At 38.8% G+C, this 16,769-nt stretch overlaps 1 protein-coding gene across 1 annotated transcript; it reads left to right on the top strand.

Moving 5' to 3' along the window:
- Nucleotides 1-8,990: 8,990 nt before the first annotated feature.
- Nucleotides 8,991-14,847, top strand: LOC134743967 (serine palmitoyltransferase 3-like). Its single transcript, XM_063677598.1, has 10 exons — nucleotides 8,991-9,092; nucleotides 9,891-10,073; nucleotides 10,295-10,424; nucleotides 10,495-10,648; nucleotides 10,886-11,078; nucleotides 11,349-11,576; nucleotides 12,004-12,232; nucleotides 12,522-12,696; nucleotides 13,391-13,561; nucleotides 14,664-14,847. Exons 1-10 carry the CDS (start codon nucleotides 8,991-8,993, stop codon nucleotides 14,845-14,847), a joined length of 1,749 nt encoding a protein of 582 aa, XP_063533668.1.
- Nucleotides 14,848-16,769: the final 1,922 nt, after the last annotated feature.

The following is a 16,769-nucleotide window of genomic DNA, read 5'->3' as shown; positions in this document are numbered from 1 at the left end:
TCTGAAATTCCAACAAAAAATCTGATAAAAAGGTCCTTATTGAGCTTGAAGCATGAGGACACTTTAGATGGAAAGCCACATTTATGGTGACATCACAACTAGGGAATGCAAACCGGTTTTTATTTGTATGGTTTACCGGTTTCAACTTTGGTTAATAGCCGGTTATTAGCCGGTTTTTATTTGTATGAAATTTTGGTTAATAACCGGTTATTAGTCGGTTTTTATTTGTATGAAAATTTGGTTAATAACCGGTTATTAACCGGTTTTTCCGTACAATTAAAAACCAGTTTGCATTCCCTAATCACAACCTCGGTAAACATTGCATTAATAAACTAAATCAAAATCATCCGAGATTGATGTATGTATGTATGTATGTATGCTCTGAGTAGTACTCGAACTTAAACTATCGTGAGACATATTTCAAAATATTTAGATCAGAACAAGTGAGTAAAACCGTTCTGATCTAAATATTCTGAGTAGTACTTATATTAAGAGGCTGGTGTCGATTTTAGTCGCAAAAATGTAAAATTGATAGATTTAGTCCGTGAAATTTTACACCTTTTGTTACCTAATTCAAATAACAAGTACTGGTTTCTATTAGCACGTCTTCTTATCTTACCTTTTATCAGATCATTTTTTTGAAAACAGACTCACTAAATTAGTAATGTTTGCTTTTCTGATGGACGTTTAGGTAAACGCGCGTAAAGTACTGATTTTGTCGCTCTTATTTGTAAATTTCGTAATGTTTGGACGGCTAAACATGGTAATTTTGTATTACACATATCCTGTAATTGACGTTTATCAGTTTACATTTTTATTATTATGACTTTGAAGTAGTGTAAATGAAAGTTAGACGAAATCAATTTTCTCCAGAAATTACTTCAAAACAAGTGACAATTTCTCTAAACATCGACTTCATTTCAACGTAATTTTGATACTTAAACAATCTACAACATTTGCTGAAACTATTCTTAAACATCAATTTGTATAATTTACCACCATGATTTTTTGATGAATTTTTAAAAACTGCTCCTTTTCTTCATGCATTATCGGTGACGCACGCTCGCGACCTCATTATTAAAAGGCAAGATGAGAAGACGTGCTAATAGAAATCAATACTTGTTATTTAGATATTACGTAACAAAACGTGTATAATTTCAACGACTAAATCTATCAATTTTAAATTTTTGCTCCAAAATCGACTACGGCCTCTTAAGCGTGTAATGAAAAGTAATTCCCACAAAACCGCTATCGTTAAATAAACTGTTGCCTAACCTACACCGAAGTATTTATTATAATTAATTAATTACATGCTTCAAGCTAATTAATTTAATTACTACGTTCCGTGAGAATCACATAGGGGAAGATTTCTAGGTTCGTTATGTTTCGTGGCAAGTTTAATGCTCTAAGCACTTGGACTTTTTTCATTAGTATACCACAGAGTAACTTATACTAGAGCGGTACTGTCATAGTAAATTTTGTAACCCCAGTAAATTCACTGCCATCTGTCGACACACTTTAAAACTAAAAACGAAGATTTATAAAAATACGATAAAATGTATTTAAATATGGATAAATGATTTGTTTTATTTGCATTAATTATTTTTATGATTTTGACCCATGTTCTTTTACTGATATGCGTTAAAATTGTTAAATAACAAACGAAACCGTCAACGCCATCTATACGACAGTAGGCCAAAGCTAGTAGCGCCCTCTGAAGGAGAATCAAATTTTCTTGATTTTCGAGGCACGTTTTTTTCTTAGACTGTATTACGGAGTTATATCTATCTTTGAGTATACTCATAACCTCTGTGTGGCTACCACCAGTTTGACACTAACATAAACGCAAGCGTAAACGTAACTTAATTTCTATGCATCTCACTCGTACTGACATATTAGTGCGATCGAGATGTACCTTTACGGCCCGGCCACGACATCGCGCGGCGGCGGCAGCGGCGAGCGGCGGAATAGGTGGAAACGAAAGGTCCGATCGCTGTGTCTCACTCCAACCTATGGCCGCCGCTCGCCGCTGCCATCGCCGCGCGATGTCGTGGCCGGGCCGAAAATCCTGAAAAGTTAACGGTTTCAGAATTATGACTAATGTTAATATGACAATCATTGCATTATGACTTTCAATAATTATGTCAAACAAAGGGAACCCACGAAATATCATTTGATATTTATACCAGTCACTTATCGGTGAAGGAAAACATCGTGAGGAAACCGGACTTATCCTAACAAGGCCTAGTCCCCCCAGTATTTTAACAACAAATACTAAAAAGTACGGAACCCTCGGCAACTAGCGGCAACAAAAATACATCATCTGTGAAAATTTCAACTTTCTAGCTGTCACGGTTCATGAAACAGGGACAGACGGACAGACGGACAGCGGAGTCTTAGTAATAGGGTCCCGTTTTTACCCTTTGGGTACGGAACCCTAAAAACAAACTACAACAAACTTGAAAGAACGTCCCTAACTTACACTAATATGAAACAGAACTGCGTTTGAAGTGACAACAAAATATAATTTAAGTTGGAAATGTCGTGTGGAAACTTTGCAGATGCAGCTGGCACGGAACTTTAAATGAAAAAGGATTTAAGTCACAACTGTTCCTTTCCTCATAACTTGTTAACCTTTACTAGAGGAGTGAAGAAATGGACAGAGTAACAGTATTTAAATAAATAAATAAAAGTTATAACACCGCTTGTGGAACATGATTTCAAAAAAAAAATTAAAAAATACAAATACAAAATTCTTTATTTTATAAAACAGGACTTTATAATTTGAGGGATGGTATATTGATTAAACTAACACGATCAGGCCATATAAACGGTGTTTCCTGTAACAGGAGCAATAAATTAAACTGGAGGCTGTACGCCTCAAACCGACCAACATTTGTACAGCAACTTTTTAAAATTATGAATTTTTTAGATTATACCTTTTTCATACTAATTAAATAGTATTTTCAATGTACGGTGCCATCTGTGTATTTGACGTCTCTTGTCACCCTTTAAACATAACAAATTTTGCAATACATCGCGTCTTAGAATAAACTTTAAAGTGTAATGAAAGTCGAAACAAGTTATTTTTAAAAGTTGCTGAACAAATGTTGGTCAGTTTGAGGAGTACAGCCTACAGCTTAATTTATTTCTCATGTTACAGGAAACACCCGGTATAAACGTAAGTTTGTACACGATTAAGGTCCATGTTAGTTTTAAAATTTTGAGGGATGGTGTCTGCCGCTAAGCAATATTTTTGCTTGTGTTGGGAACCACCGCTCTTCCGTGATTATTGATAACTAATACCTAATAAGCTAAGTATTTATTTACATGATAATGTCATCTTACTCAAAATGTAGCAGCCCACCTCGCGAGGCAAAGCCAATTAAGGTGCTCAAAAATATGAGGATATTATATTTGTGACACCTTCGCTGTTCTGATATATCCGATAGCGACTGCACTTCAACTTACAAAATAAGAACCCCTGCTACTTAGTTTATGAGTACTTAAGTTTGTTTCTAGTGTTGTGTTTTGAATGATATAGGTATCCGAGGTATCTTTTACCAGGGGTCAGCGGTAATGCATTAAATTTTGGGAGTCCCTTTGTTTGACATAATTATTGAAAGTCATGATGTAATGATTGTCATTATCATTAGTCAAAATTCTGAAACCGTTACCTTTTCAGGATTTTCCTCAGGCTATCCTATAGATAGGTTAGGTTAGGTTAGGTTTGTTTTATGGCAATCCTGAAAAGTTACGCGTTTCTGAGTAAAACCAAATTATGACTAACGAAAATGTGTACAAACCATACATTATGACTTAAAACTATATGGGAAACAATAGAGAGCCTCAATTTTGCCGTTACTCTGGTTCATTTATTTATTCCTGTGCTCTCATAAGATCTTAAGATTTATTATAATAATCGTCCCCTTTTAACAGTGTACCCCACGTCCATACAAATTTACAGAAATTTTTATTTAGGGGGCGGGTGCCTTTTCTCTGCAGCTGGCTGTACCATCGCTAACACTGTTAACAACTTACTATCGGTAAACCTTATTAAAAAAGGCATATGTCCACCCATGGACAGTTAAGAGTGTTGCTGTTTCTATCTTATTTATTTTATTTATTCGGAGATCCAACACCTGTGACAAATTATAGTAGATACAGAAGCAAATTATAGGAACTCACAGGTAGTGATGATACTAAACTAATAGATACAATACTAAGGTTGTGCACTATCGCAGCCACATATGTGAACAGAGCGTATACAAATGATAACTTATAAGGGAGTAACTAAAATACAAATTAACTTAGCAACACAATGAAGACTAAAAGGCAAGAAAAAAAAGAGAGAATAATACATAACTAAGTAATAGGCATTTAAGAAGGCGACAATTTTATTTTTTATTAAGAAGGCGTTTAAGAAGGCGACAAATTTATCTTATTGGAATCAGCTGTTAAAGCAGGAAAGTCACTTGACTTTCTTAACTAATTTAATAAAGTTATGTTCAAGTAATCTTATTTTACTGAAAAATTAGCTGCAGTAGATTTGAAAACTGAATTAGACCAAAATTTACTAAAGTTATTGCGGAACAAACTATCCTCTGATAATGCAGTCAAAAACATCGAAGTGTCGGAACGTGCCCCTAGCCAGCCGTGTATTACAAGTACGCTCGCTCTTTCGATAATAATATAATAAAATAACCTAATCGAGGGTTATCAAAATTTCCACAAACTTTTCAGCTTCTCGTAATTCATACAATAATCCGCATTTCCTCACAGAAACTTGATCTCTTAAGTTACTTCCGATGCAGTCGGGCGGACACGCAGTACCCATATATAAGCTTCACAGCGCTTAAGAGAGCTATTTCAGCCATTCCTATAATAAGAATCGGAATTCTTGAGCCCGAGTTACTGTGTCCATACTTTACATAATATTGATTTAAGATGAGCACTCAACTTCAGTTCTGCGGGGTTCCTTTAAATATAAGGTGTTTTTTTAATAAAATCTGCAGGGTTAAAATGTAAAATGAGATGCAATTCAATTTCAGCAAAGGAAATAAAGTTTTAACGGATTATTCAATGTTTATGCCGTTATTATTCCTTCCTATGTGATAAAATTCAGCTGTGTGGAATTCATTCGCGAATAGGAAGAAACAAGATATTGAAGAAATAATGACTGAGATTCAATAACGCCTGTGCTAAATTCGGCTGTGTGGAATTCATATTGTGTAGAATCGCGAATAGGAAGAAACAAGACAGTGAAGAAATAATGACTGTGAAGAATAACGCCTGTAAAGATTAGCAATTTTAATAACTAAATTTCCGTGAGGCACAGACATATTAAATATATTAATAACATCCTCCTGGTGACACTCTCCGGTACGGAGTGAAACATGTCGAGCGTTTTTCGACTTAAAATACGTGAGTGACCCCGTTATTAATATATTTAATAACGCCTGTGATAAAATTCGGCTGTGTGGAATTCATATTGTGTAGAATCGCGAATAGGGAGTAAGAAACAAAATAGTCAAGAAATAATGACTGTGAAGAATAACGCCTGTGCTAAATTCGGCTGTGTGGAATTATATTGTGTAGAATCGCGAATAGGAAGAAACAAGATAGTGAAGAAATAATGACTGTGAAGAATAACGCATGTGATGAAATTCAGCTGTGTGGAATTCATATTGTGTAGAATCGCGAATAGGAAAAAACAAGATAGTGAAGAAATAATGACTGTGAAGAATAACGCCTGTGATAAAATTCAGCTGTGTGGAATTCATAATGTTCAGAATCGCGAATAGGAAGAAACAATAATGGCATAAAAATCGAATAATCCGTTTTAACGACCTAGGGGTAGTGACCCTGCCTATGAAGCTAATTCTCCCGGGTTCAAATCCTGGCACAGGGCGGACACGCTATATGTACATCAAAAATCACTCGCGTGTCTATGTGTGAACGGCACGTCTGTACAGGCGTCATGCGTCATAGTGTATTAAATAGTACTGAGAGCCAGAGCACGCCAGAAGTCCGCCAGATTTCTGTCGCGGGGCGAGGTAATTCGAGTCGGGGCGGGGCGGTGCGTGGCCGTTCTGTATGATAATACTATTACTTATTCTGTGATCCTGGTAAGGGCATTTTATTCGCGTGACGAGCACGAATATTTGTTCCTGAGTCATGGGTGTTTTCTATATAGGTATTATATAGAAATAGTACATTTCGATGCTAGTGCGGAAAGTATGTCATTACTGCACGAGTACCGAGATATCTATTAATTCTGTGACATCATTGACATTGACATTATGAAGAGGTGTTTTTCTAGCTTTTATTCGACTAGAATAGATTTTGTTATTATTATCGTACCCACTTCCATGAGTTTTTTTTTCAAATGCATGTTCTATAAGACAGAAACAATTGTAAATATTAAAACATTGTACTATTATTACCTAAATATCGTTATTTACGATTATTTGTGTATCGTATATTTATAAAAACAATATCGAATGTTGCCTTTGGAAACTTAAAACATTTCTAAATATCTTTATAAAATTCACCGATGTCAAACCACTCACCGCACCTCATAGCACAGGTCATAAACTAGTGCCCACACCATAACGCTATCGGCTTAAAGGCACTTGAGAGGCTCGTTCAATCAAACCGCTTTATAGCCCGCCCACAAATCTCGCGGTCAATGTACCACCACAGACATATACCTACCTAGCCTTTCTTGTTTTGGCTAATATATTTAAAGCGTAATTAAAACTAACAGTATAGTTGAATGATTAAGAGGGGAATAACACAAATTGTAGTTTTTAAATCGAATTTTAAACATATAAATCAAGGGCAAATACCATGAAAAAAATCATACGGAAACTAAATTATATAAATACAAGAAAAATTCGCTGTCAAATTTGATTCAACGATATTCGAAAATAGATTTAACTTTGTACAAAAAAAAATTTAAAACACGAAAAATTTTTTTTTTTAATCAATTTAGGAAAAAAAAATTTACAAACCAATAAAACAGTTTTCACAAGCTTACTAGAGTTAGACCGAGGTAAGTCTGCAACGATTTTAAGGGGAACACGCAGTGCAAGTGTTATTTATACGTGATAATTTTGTAGAAGTTTGACGTTTAAAATTACTTGCACTGCGTGTGTTCAAAATCGTTGCAGACTTCTCGGTTTGACTATACGGGTCTATTAGTCAGTGTCTGCGCCACCCTTTGAATGGTGGCCAGTGAAGTATTGCCCTTAATTAAGTTATTGCGCTATTGAGCGGGGCTATTTTTTAAAAGTAATTTTTTTCTGCTGCCCGTATATGTGACATTTCCGGCAGCAATGCAGTCGGCAGTCTAAAGCCGAACGGTACCTTTACCATGTGACGGGTCTAGTCACACACATGTCTGCACCACCGTTTGGACGGTGGCCAGTGAAGTGTTGCCCTTAATAGCGCGGGGAAATTTTTTAAAAGTGACTTTTTGTTGCGGGCTGTTACAGGATGCCGTAGGATTGATAATATGTTGGTGAAGCTTAAATAATTTTAAACTGGGTTTTATAAAAAGGAGCAAGCTCAACGGCAGGCCCTGTGATATGCTAGTGACTCCCTTTACGCAGTTTTTTTTTTTTTGTTATTATAAACTGATCGGCGATTGGCCCTAGTCACACCTGATGGAAAGTGAAGACAGGGCCTAAGATGGAGCTCACCGGTTCAGTAACAGCCTATTCACTCTTGTTTTAAAGAGACCGAGGTCATATTGATCAGGGAATACAGATGGCGGGAGCGCATTCCATTCCTTAAGGGGCCCACTGACTATCAGTCCGCCGGACGATATCGGCCTGTCAGTTGTTCGGAACTGTCAAATTTTTGTTCTAACTGACAGGCCTGTATCGTCCGGCGAACTGATAGTCAGTGGCCCCCTTTAGCCGTCCGTACCAAAAAGGAGGAGGCAAAACGTATTGCGTAATATTCACTAATCCTTGCAAAGAGGTTGCGTGTGGTATAATATATGTAGTTTATATTGGTAAAAAAATCCTCTATGTCAAATATGAATGGTGAAAGTCAACTTTAAAAGTCACTTGAGCAGTGTCTAGAGAAGATAAACAGGTAATCAATAAAACAGGTAAACAAATATTATTTCAACATTATTTTTATCAATCCGTAACATTTATACTCACATTATAAACATATTTTTCTAAAACTCAAATTAATTAAATGTCCTTTTCATCTCTCCTGTTCGGAAAGTTCACCTTTCATAGGCTGATAATAGCCGGGTGGAAAATTTCTTCCCACCCTAGGGTGGGAAGTAATTCTAATATAAATATGCCCGGCAAAACTTTAAATTTTTCGAATTGTTAAAATTTTACCGTAATCTTCGACTAATTTAATTTCACTGTTATTATGATGTTTACCTATAATTTGTTATAAAGAAATATACTTACCAATAATAAACAATTTGTTTAATAATTTGTTCTAAAGAAATATTCACCAATAATAAACCTACATTTGTTGTGTTTGACTTTCCTCGTAGTCGAAATAAAAAGTAGAGTGTTTAACTCGGGTAAAAGTAACCATCTCACCCTCGAACTATTGGCGCTCTCATTTCGTTCTCGAGCGCCAAAATATCTCGGGTGAATTGGTTCACTTTCCACCCTTGGTTAACAATCTACTATTTATTCGAGAATGGCTTATAAATATTTTTTATCAAGCTTTCTTCATGCTTTCTTTCACTTTTCGTCAATATTTAAGAATCCCGGAAATTCCTAATGATTCTCTGAAGAAAGTGTGATGTTTGAATGACATCACACTTTCTTCAGTCTTCACTCCTCAGCAAATAACGAGTTTGAATTTAAGGTGCATTTGATACTAAAGATTCTTCGGAAGAACGGCGGGAACGCACCAGAATTAGAAATAAAAGGCTGGCGATAGCGTTATCGCCATACAGATTAGAAGTCCAAGGAAAAACGCGCGTTCTGGTCCAGACTCCAGAGATGACTTGGATGGACGAGGAGGTTGCTGATTCAATACCATCGTTTGGGCAAGACGTACCAGAGCAGATTGAGGCAGTACCAGATCAAGGAATGTTTGAAGAGGTATTGCAGTTTATCAATTCTTTTCAAAGGGAAAAAAGCAGTTAAGAGTTAATCGCCCAAGTCTAAAAATGAACCGAAATTTTTGCGGTTTTTTCCATTTTTGACAAAGTTGCGTTCGGCGCTCGAGATCTCAAACTTGGATAATTCATTGAGCCAACATCATAAACAAGTCTGCGAAAAATCAGAACTACCGGATTTGACGCAAACAAACCCTATTTAATTACAAAAGGCGACAAAGTTACTGGATTACAAAGTAAAATGCTAATAAAAACTAAAATTATGGCATTTGAAATTGTTCTTTACAGTCGGTCGGTTCTCTTTCTAGGGTACCTTACCAAAAAGGTAAACAGGAATTTTTATGACGCGACTCTGCTCGTCGGCTTGTCTGTCACTGCGCTAAATATCTTGAGAACTACTTACGCTATTGAAATAAAACTATGAAAACGGATTATATCGCGTATATTGAATTTATAATACATCCCGACGTTTCGAACCCTTTACAGCGTTCGTGGTCAACGGGTGACTAAGGAAAAATTACAAAGTGCAAAAATACCCACATACTAAAATAATGAACAATCATAGACTAAACTTTAAGGCTGGTTGTACATGCAAAATCGGTTCATAAGGCTAGTTATATTATATATACGCGATAAAAACTACGCCGGCTCCAACCCTACACCACAGTTACAGTCATAGTTTTATTTCATGAGTAACTATCGCGGTAACCGAAGACAATATTACTTACGCTATTATTTTTGTTAGATATGTTCTTGAAGTCAGTTAAATATTTCTCCACAGCAGCAACTCGCACCAGCTATACCTCCCCTCGACTGGACCTCATTCGACACAGAGCCTCCGTTTGAACGCTGCTCGCTGTTCACTCTTGTGCTCGTGCACTTCGGCTTCTACCTGTTCCTGATTCTTAGCCACCTCAACCGACTGCTTTTTCCGCACAAGGTCACCAGAGAGAGGAACAGAGAGGTATATATGCTATAAAGACAATCGCAATACGGGTCATACCCACTGAGGTATCTTAATAAAAAAACTTAAGAATTGTCATTAAGCTTAGAAATAAATTAAAAGTGGAAAGTGGATCGTTCGCAGACGTTTCTGCTTGATACTAAATTAAAATTAATTAAGAATTGTCAGTTTTAAATATTGCGAACGATTGTATGTATTGTATAGTGGTATTCTCTCCATAGGGCTACGCGCCGCTATACAGCACATTCGACGAATTCTTCTCTCATTACGTGTACCGTCGCGGCCGCATCTGTTACAACCGGCCTGTGTGCTCCGCGCCGCACTCCGACATCACGCTCATGGAGCGGACTAGTGACGACTACAACTGGACTTTCAGGTGACCCACTTAGTTGGTGATACGTGTAGTGATATTCTCCGCAAGGCTACGCGCCGCTATACAGCACATTCGATGAATTCTTCTCTCATTACGTGTACCGTCGCGGCCGCATCTGCTACAACTGGCCCGTGTGCTCCGAGCCGCACTCCTACATCACGCTCATGGAGCGGACTAGTGACGACTACAACTGGACTTTCAGGTGATCCACTTAGTTGGTGATACGTGTAGTGATATTCTCCGTAGGGCTAAATACGTGCCGCTGTACAGCCCGTTCGGCCAGTTCTTCTCTCATTTTCTGTGCATTTTTATTGCAATTGAGATCTGCCCTTTACGGAACATTTCGTGCAAATGACTAAATTTGAAATTTAAAGGTAAAATTTGAGCCAACATACCTACATTGTTAATTTTGTTGCCAAGTAAAGTTTTATTACTTTAGATTTACCGGTCGCGAGCTGAAGTGCGTGAACCTGGCCTCGTACAACTACTTGGGCTACCGCGACGGGAAAGCCGAGGTTGAAGCCGCCACGCGCCGCTACGGGCTTGCGTTGAGCTCTCCGCGTGCTGAGCTGGGTTCGTGCCCGCTGCATGCTCAGCTTGAGAACGAGCTCGCGGACTTCCTTGGTGTCGAGGTCAGCATTATCAATACTATCCAATGCTTATAACAAGCTGTGCTTTCCTATTGTGCAGGCGATAGCAAGTAGCGTTCTCAGGAGATCGTTTAAAATGATGTTGATATCGTCGCTTCCGTCTCGCGGAAGTGATTGGAAATCCTTGTAAAGTCTGTTATGTTGTAGGTAGAAATAATAATACGAGTACATCTGGTTATTAGTGATCCATGTCAGAATAGGAAATAAAACTCGTATCAACTCGTTCATCTAACACAGATGCATTATTTGCAGGCAGCAATGGTGATTGGCAATGGATTCTCAGCTAACTCGCTGACATTGCCAGGGCTACTGGACCCCGGCGCGTTGGTGCTGAGCGACGCGAAGAATCACGCCAGCCTACGACTGGGCTTGCGTCTAGGACGTGTTGTCGTTCGTGTATTCAGACATAATGATATGAGGCATCTTGAGCAGTTGGCGAGGCAGGCACGCGCTGAGGGGCGCTGGGAGAAGATTGTTGTGGTGAGTTTTTTGATATTTTATAGCTCTAAAAGCGTTCATAGCAAAGACGACCCAAAATTTTATCACCGTCTAGTATTCCGCTACTTTCACTTATTTTAACTTGATGTAATTTATGTTGTGTAAATTGCTATCCTATAGTAAAGCTGCATGCTGCATGCGATCAAAAATTTGTATAATTACTTGTACGTCTGGGTAAAACATAGAGAAACTTGTACATAATTTAACACCTTAACTGTACCTATCATCATTCGCTTGCCCTTGTCCCATTCACACGGGGTCGGCGTAGCATGTCTTTTTCTTATTGTACCTATGTTCTCAGAAAAAAAAAACTGATTTTGATTCTGTGTAGCACATTGTGCGCTTCTTAGGACTGCTGTTGCTCCAACGAAATCTTTTTATAAAACATACAGCTACGGCACATTGGCAGGTAATGGAGGGCGTATACAGCATGGAGGGTTCTGTTGGAATGCTTCCAGCTGCCATCGCGTTGAAGAAGCAGTTAGGCCTCCACATATATATCGACGAGGCCCACAGCATTGGGCTGGGGCCGCGAGGCCGGGGGGTCACTGATATGTACGGCGTGAATCCGAGAGACGTCGATGTCCTCATGGGCACTTTTACTAAGAGTTTTGTCGGCATGGGCGGGTATATTGCAGGTACGTAGTAATCTGTTACAGTCATTCACGTAGTAAGAATCTGCTTTTTTTTTATTGGTTCATAAATCTGGACACATAAAAGTTATAATTTCAGGATTTGGCTCTGTACACTGTCTAAATCTACTATAACGAATTTAAACTGTTGTGAGACATACTAACATTAAATAATTCCACGGTTTAAACACATGTTTTAGTCACTGGCGCGAGTGACTAAAACAAGTGAGTCTAAACCGTGTAATTATCTACTATAACGATTGAAATCTAGTGAACTTTTCATATGTCTCGCCAGGTTCCACAGCGCTAGTAAACCGAGTGCGTGCGCACGGGCATGCGCACATGTACGCGCAGAGCATGCCGCCGCCCGTTGCCGCGCAAGTGCTCAGCGCGTTGCACGACTTGCGCGCGCCGTCTGGCCAAGCGCGAGCGGCCGCGCTGAGGGACAACACGCGCTACTTTCGCGAACGGTCAGTCTGTTCTCCTTAGAGAGCGAGAAAAGAAAAATCGCACCTTAAAAGAAAAATGTCATCATCATCATCATCATCATGTCAGCCGATAGACGTCCACTGCTGGACATAGGCCTCCCCCAAGGCTCGCCACTCCGACGGATCCTGTGCCGCTCGCATCCACCGAATTCCCGCGACCTTCACCAGGTCGTCGCTCCATCTTGTTGGAGGCCTACCGGCAGTTCGTCTTCCGGTACGCCGACGCCACTCCAGAACCTTCCGGCCCCACCGGCCATCAGTTCTGCGAGCAATGTGCCCCGCCCACTGCCACTTAAGATTCGCAATTGAAAGAAAAATGTGCAGGTTCCCAATCAAACGAAAGGCCGTCCTAGGTACCGCTGGAAAGATGAAGTGCTAAAAGATAATTATATTTAGTGCGGTCGACTGGACAGAAACGGCGTTGCACAGTGAAATCTGGTGGCAAAGGCCAGATCCACTTTGGGTTGCGCCACAGCAGAAAGTAAGTATGATCACGCGTTTTTTATGGAAAAGGTTACCTCAAATGTGGTCCAATACGTCAAAGGGTATTAAAGTATGTTTGATTGGAAGAAAACAATTGAAATGTTGCATGAGATATTGATGCTATTTACCTAACTATTTGTCACAATATATTTATTTCATTTATTTTTATACAACCGAATTGATCCTGTTGCAGGCTCCGTGCGATGGGCGTGGTGATATACGGACACCCACAGTCTCCAGTAGTACCTATGATGACCTACTCGCTTTCCAAGATGGTGGCGTGCGTGAAGCAGCTCACGGCAGCCGAAGTAGCTTCCGTTGGTGTCTGCTTCCCCGCCACGCCACTGCACCAAGCGAGGATGAGGTCAGTGTTGTCAAAATTAACCAAGATTTTCGTACGTGGAGCTCACGACTGCTTCTCCTCCACGCCAGTGTAATAGGCACTAGTGGGGTAAGAATAAATCAGTAACAATAGTAAACTTCCATCGATTAACCACAAACTGGTCCTTATCATCATCATCATCATTATGTCAGCCGATAGACGTCCACTGCTGGACATAGGCCTCCCCCAGGGCTCGCCACTCCGACCGATCCTGTGCCGCTCGCATCCACCAAATTCCCGCGACCTTCACCAGGTCGTCGCTCCATCTCGTTGGAGGCCTACCAGCAGTTCGTCTTCCGGTACGCGGACGCCACTCCAGAACCTTCCTGCCCCACCGGCCATCAGTTCTGCGAGCAATGTGCCCCGCCCACTGCCACTTAAGGTTTGCAAACTGGTCCTACGGAGTCTGAAACCACCGACTCCCAACGATGATTTTCAACGTCTGTCCATATTAAGACGTGTTTTACGCAGAGCTTGTCCATCCATTGTCACTACTCATTGATGTTGATCCCAATGCCATCGAGCCAGAATGCGATGATGAGTTCCCGGAGAGATCTATTTTTAATAATATGCACATTTGCAGTAACTTATATTCTCTCGTAAATGCTGTTGAAGACAGTTAAATGATAGCATACTGTTTTGTGGAGCCGGTTATTCATTCGGTCAGTTATTTCCTGAATGTTGTAATTATTAGTTTAGGTGCATCTTTTTCTATCCTGGGAAACACAGTCTTGTTTTTCAAATCTTGGTAGATTGATATTTGCTTGGGTAACGACAATCCGCCTGCATCATAGAAATCCTGGCTCGTCGTCATTTATTTTTGCCCGCTGACCGCTCATTTATTATTCAAAGTTTTACTACTAGAATAGATAGAATAGAATACAATAGAATAGGTTTTATTCGTAAACACACAGACAATAGACATACATTAAAAAAACATAGTGAAAATAAAGTGTCACGAAACGGCCCCATCTCAGCATGCTGCTGGCGACTTCCAGCGCTGATCTTCCGATGAGACCATCAAGTGAGAACTCTTACTCTTACTGTGTGGATTTTTAGTAGTTTGGGTGTATTTTGATTGCAGGTTCTGCATATCCGCTGCTCACACTCGCGAACAACTCGACAAAGCGCTAGCTGCCATAGAAGATGTAGCAGATGAGCTGGGCCTGCGATACTCACGTCTGAAACCTGCCAGTACATCAAGTAGTGTTTACAAGGTTCTGACCATCTGTTTTGAAAAAACTCGGAAAATTATGGACCTATTTTAATTCGTTACTATTTTCTTAAGACGCTGTGTTTTTTCTGTTACTTATGTATGTATCAGGGTATGGTCAGGGTGGGGTGAATATAACACACTTGGTAAAAATAAGACATTTTTTACACCCATAAACTTATTTTATTTCATTCATATTCCATTTAAAATACTGTCAACACACAAGGCTACTTTTTAAATGGAATAGGAATGAAATAAAATAAGTTACTGAGTGTTGAAAACTTAGTCTTATTTTTACCCGTGTTTTATATTTACGCCACCAGTGCCCTGTTTATCAGTCAAAAGCTTGTAGCTTGTAATTTGTAATACAAGTGGAAGTCCATTTCTAGCAAAAGCTGTCAAAAAGTGAGTTCCGCTTGTATTACAAGCTACAAGCTTTTGATAAACAGGGCACATATCCTGATTCCAACTTCTAAAACGAGATAATTTGGAAAAAAAATGTCTACTGCACTAGAAACATTTTCTGCTATAGCAACAGTAAGCAAGATGCCTTAGTAAACGTTGCAGTAGCAAAGTGTTGCCAGAGTAAGGAGTGCTACTGATTTAGTGGATATTAGTAATTTTCAAAATAACCCTCTTTTCAAAGATTAACTAAACTATTGTACTACAAAAAATAGTTAGATTTAATTAATGTAAATGATTATTGGACCTAGAAATAACATAACGATAATAATTATATGCGAGATAATGTTTGCTACAATTTTGCTTTACATATATGAACTCTGTATTAAATTCTAGCATAGTCACGGCTTTAATGTTACTTATTATAATATTATATAATTACATTATGTGAAATTAATTGTGCTTGTTTATTTTGACAGTGACAACACTGCTCCAGGGTATAATAATTATATGTATATGTTACGTAGTAAACAGTAGGTAATGCTATATTAAATATCACGGAAGTCTGTGTCTCACGGAAGTTTTATTATTAAAGTTGCAGTGGCTATCCGAATATTACCTTTATTACAAGCTTTTATTTAACATGTCCTGACTGTTAAGTATGTGGGCATTTCTATTCTTTGTAATCCCAACATGAATTTTAGATTTTGGAATTTTTGTATTATTTCCACTCAGAATCACGAGCTCTTTCGATTCTAATGCGAGAAAAAGTGTCCCCAAAATTTCATACAATTTTTTTTTCGTTTTGTAACGGCTGTAAACCGGTAACCAAACGGACCAGAAATTTTGGGAACACTTTTTCTTCTTAGCAAAAATGTAAAAAGCTGGTAGAAATAAAATATAAATTCCGAATTCTAACACAAAATTTTGGCACAACTATGAATAGAAATACCCGATGTATCTTAGTTAGTGTGGGTCAAATCTTTGAAGCTCAAGTTGACCCAGTTCCCGATTTCTGATTGAGCTAAAATTTTGCATACATATGGAAATCGGATCAAAATGCATTATTATGATGACATGGAGCTGTTCTGATGATGGAGACAGGAGGTGGCCATGGGAACTGCGATAAAACAACGCAAACTAATTGTGTTTGGGATTGACAGAATTGTCTCGATGAGTATTATTTTCTTGTGGAAAGAAAAGTACAGTCCGCGATAAAAGCATGAACCAAAAATAATATACTTACTATAAACTTATCTATACATATTATAAAACAATCTCTGTTTGTCTGTCTGTCTGCGTGTCTGTATGTTCGCAATAAACTCGAAAACTACTTAACGGATTTCAATTGGGCGATTCTTGAGGACGGTTTACCCGTGCGAAGCCGAGGCGGGTCGCTAGTATTAATTAATAATTGTTGCACCTGTCGGCGTCGTCGTGAATAGGGTTGGGTGTTACCATCGTAATCGTATGTTGATGTGATTATAACTTTATAACTGAACTGTCGCAGTTTAGTGAAAGTTCCTGTTTCCGTCGCCATGTCAGCTACCGGACTATTAACTTCGTTCTGCAATT

This window comes from Cydia strobilella, chromosome 9 (genome assembly GCF_947568885.1).
Source record: "Cydia strobilella chromosome 9, ilCydStro3.1, whole genome shotgun sequence".
In the NCBI taxonomy this organism is placed as follows: domain Eukaryota; kingdom Metazoa; phylum Arthropoda; class Insecta; order Lepidoptera; family Tortricidae; genus Cydia; species Cydia strobilella.
Note: the sequence above shows the minus strand (reverse complement) of the source record. Positions and strands in the feature narration are given on the sequence as shown.